At 42.8% G+C, this 4,128-nt stretch overlaps 1 protein-coding gene across 1 annotated transcript in view; it reads right to left on the minus strand.

Annotated features, from left to right (window-relative positions):
• Positions 1 to 349: 349 nt before the first annotated feature.
• Positions 350 to 4,128, minus strand: part of LOC144767327 (uncharacterized) — a 92,475-nt gene continuing 88,696 nt past the window's right edge. The window contains exon 4 of the mRNA XM_078650812.1: positions 350 to 2,549. Within this exon, the coding sequence (XP_078506938.1) occupies positions 1,005 to 1,913 (909 nt within the window). The 5' untranslated portion in view covers positions 1,914 to 2,549 and the 3' untranslated portion in view covers positions 350 to 1,004. The remainder of the gene's footprint in view (positions 2,550 to 4,128) is intronic.

Raw genomic sequence — 4,128 nt, forward strand, 5'->3', positions numbered from 1 at the left:
TGAATCCCAGATCTCAGTATTACTGGTAGCACTTCTCTCTTCATTAACACAGAAGGAGAGGTAGTACCATCTCAAGCAAAGAACCGCTTCTCACTCTGAGAGAAGGCATACTGGCGAGAAAAGTCCCCTCTGATACCACCTGCAACAGACTCCCAGCTGAAAGCAGTCATGCTATCGAGATTTGACCCCTCTATTACCAAATAAACTAGGCTCCTTGCTGACATCACAAATTATCTTTAAAGTTTAGGGAATAAATCACATCTAAGATCGCCTTATATACACTCAGCAGTCAAATACCATGAATTTAAATACATTTGTTGTTTTATTACGTCTAAAAACATAAATTTCTTATTAACATGTAACATCTAGTCATCATTGTGTACATTCCATAGCATCATGATTGTTCTTGCTGTATCATAATTTAGTTCCTGTTAATGTTAAAGTAAATCCTGGTACACACCTCTGTAGTGTGGTTTTTAAAGGCTCTTGGATGTCCATACATAGGTGGTGTTTGGATATGTATCATTAATACAGATCTATAAAGTATTGGGTTTCTAATGTATTATGCCACTAATGGAAGTATAAACCCCTTGTTCCTAAATTTAGATTCTCCAGTTTAGAACTTGTTGCTGTTAACGTGAAAGTAAAGTGAGTTTGACCCTGGAGCAAACCCCTGTAGTGTGTTATGTATAAGGATTGGTGTGCTGAAGAGCAGTCTTGTTGCTGTTCCTCACTGGCTGGGTGGTGAGGGTTTTTCCCCCGTGTGTGTTCTCTGGTGGCTCCGGAGGGTTGCCAACCCACTGAAGCTCTTCACACATTCAGTGCAATGGTATGGTTATTTCCGTGTGTGTTTGCTGGTGGTTCCGGAGGGTTGATAACTGACTGAATTTCTTCATACATTCACTGCACTGGAATGCTTTTCCCCCTGTGTGGGTTCGCTGATGACCCCTGAGAGTTGAGGAATGACTAAAACTGCTTCCACATTCACTGCACTGAAATGGTTTTTACCCAGTATGTGTTCGCTGATGTGATTGGAGAGTTGATAACCGACTAAAGCTCTTCATACACTTAATGCACTGGAATGGTTTTATCCCAGTGTGTGTTCGATTATGTTTTTGTAGGTCTGATGACCGACTGAAGCTCTTTACACATTCACTGCACTGGAATGGCTTTTCCCCTGTGTGTGTTCGCTTATGACTCCCGAGTGTTGAGGAATGACTAAAACTACTTCCACATTCATTGCAATGGTATGGTTTTTCCCCAGTATGTGTTCGCTGATGTGATTGGAGATGTGATAACAGACTGAAGCTCTTCATACATTCACTGCACTGGAATGGTTTTTCCCCTGTGTGTGTTCGCTGATGTGATTGGAGAGTTGATAACTGACTAAAGCTCTTCATACATTCACTGCACTGGAATGGTTTTTCCCCTGTGTGTGTTCGCTGATGTGATTGGAGAGTTGATAACTGACTAAAGCTCTTCATACATTCAATGCACTGGAATGGTTTTTCCCCAGTGTGTGTTCGCTGATGACTCCTGAGTGTTGAGGAATCACTAAAACTACTTCCACATTCACTGCACTTGTATGGTTTTCCCCCCGTGTGTGTTTGTTTATGTACTTGGAGGTCTAATAACTGACTGAATTTCTTCACACATTCAGTGCAATGGTGCAGTTTTTCCCCAGTGTGTGTTCGCTGATGTCTTTGGAGCTGTGATAACTGACTGAAGTTCTTAGCACATTCATTGCAATTGCACGTTGCTTCTCCTGTGTGTGTTTGATGATGGTTCTTTAGTAGCGATGAAAAACTAAAGCTCTTGCTGCATGGGTATGATTTTTCTTTCTTGGTTAGTGTCTCTGGGCCGGGTTTATCTTTGTCTGTATCCCATGAGTGCGTTTCCTGAGGAGCTAACATGGTTGATAAAGCACTTCCCGGTGTGTGTGTGGTATTTTGGGATGGTTGATTTCAGAAATACAAGACTAGTCAGCTACATATATTATTAGTTTGGCAAGTAAAGCTTCTTTGTAGGTGGGTATGTCTTTAGATTGCATATTAGTTTTGTGTGTTACGGGTAAAGATTAGTCTTCCTCCTGGTCGATGCAAATTAGCACAGTCTGTTGTAGATCAAAGACCCTCTCTTTCTATTACCCTTCAGTTGTCTGGCTCCACTCCCTTGTGTTTTTCTCGTGCTCCTGTGGTTTGGCCAGAAAGAGTTTATAATACACCTAGCGTGCTCAATGGTGGTCTGCCATCATTACAGGAAGCAGAGCAATGCTGTATCTACCCCATACCGGACACATGATCAAAGCTGGTGGTGCAGGCCTGTTTATACAGGAGGTGGTTTGTCAGTGTTGTCGCCTTAATTTTCTAGAGGTCATTTCTTAGTCCTGTTGCGTGCATCCACTGATATGCTTCTTCCAGGATCGATCAGTTTATGTTCATGGTCCTCAGTCTCTGACTATGCAGATCTTTTCCTGAATATTGGAGCTCATTTTGTCTAACCACTTTTTTCAGAATTTCACGATCATTTGTTCATTCAAGGCTGGTTTCCTATTGGATGTAAAGAGATTTAAAATCACTAAATGGAAATGTAAGAGAATGTGAATACACAATATTTAACTAGTTGTAAAAGATATCTCTTCTTTACCATTTATGAAAGTTACCAAGAGATATTTCACCATACACAGATATTTAACTAAATCTTTCATTGAACATGTCACTCTTACTTACTTCAGAAAAGGAGGTGATTTTCCAGTGTTCACAGAGTAACTTAGTCCAGAAAGAGCACACATGGAGTGCCCACTCACTAGAGGTACAGCTTTAGGAAGATGCAACATGGCCAAGATTTTATTTAAACAAGAAGGGATTGTGGAAAAAGAGATGGATCAGGATGTGCTGCTGTCACTTCAGTTTCAGGAAGTGTATAACAACGGTAACCCTTTCAAGAACCATATCACAAACAAAACTCTTCAGGAAGTATATAAGAAATGAAGTTCCATTCACACTCTTCTTGACAATACTTTCCTGTTCACACTGGAGCAGCTGAAGTTCCAACTCCTGTCTTTTCTTTTCTGTTTGTTAAGTTATCTTTGCCACTTTCCTGGGGTTGGTTCAAGCATTTTTTGGAAGATTGCAGCATTTATTATAGCGATTCCATCACAACCTGTAATATACCTGTGATATCTCTGCTGCCGAAACGTCTGCTTATTGTCTCATTCTACCTTGCCATGGCATCTGACTTAATGTTTTCCGTGTGGTGCCAGCATGCTACTCTGTGGGTGGATGGAGCGTTGGCAGAGTGGGAAAAGATGTCAGTGGCAGGTGTGTGCAGCATTTACACCTTTGGGCATTTCTTGAAATCAGCTTCACCTTACTCCCTGTTCATCGCCTTCCATATTCTCTTACGTCTGCGTACTCGCTCCACAGGGTTCACTCACAGCTAAAGCAGAGGAGTGACTCGATGCACACAGCAGACATCAGGTAATGATCTGATAGACAAACGGCCATGCTTGGCAGTACCAGGATCACAAGCGTCATTAAAGAGGCTCACCCGGGACATACAAACGGAGGAAGTGCACAGGTAGCTACTAATGAGGTACAAACAGAGGAGGTGAACATGTAGGTACATGCTCCTTTTTCGGTCTGTTTCAGACCTTTACTAGGCAGGGTATTGGTGTGCACTGTATCTTATTCCTGCGGCTGATAGAGGCACTTGCTGCAGGGGTGTTACCACTTTGCCCCTTTACAAGAAGAGAGCAGAGCCTTAGATAGCACAACACCTGGAGACTGCCTGCCTTGAGGGGAAGGTGAGGGTTCGGGTGTGAGACAATATCAGCAAGGGACATAAATGGATCCTATGAAACACAGCCGCAGAGAGGCGAAATCGTCAGCCTAGATGGAGAAGAGCCGGGCCTTCCACTGTTTCCGGATCAGTAAGTGATATTGACTGTTTCTAAGGTTAGGAGGCATAGAATTCCATCGGGTCGGAGCAAGACATGGAAGGAGAAACCTCCCATTCTGGCTCTGCTGTGACGAGGGATGTGGGCCATGTTTAGATTGGTGGAGCATAGTTTTTCGTGTCAAGCCGCTGTTTTTCTGTGTCTGCAGTCTATAGTCATGTCGGGCTTCG

Source organism: Lissotriton helveticus, chromosome 1_1 (assembly GCF_964261635.1).
Source record: "Lissotriton helveticus chromosome 1_1, aLisHel1.1, whole genome shotgun sequence".
Classification (NCBI taxonomy): Eukaryota; Metazoa; Chordata; class Amphibia; order Caudata; family Salamandridae; genus Lissotriton; species Lissotriton helveticus.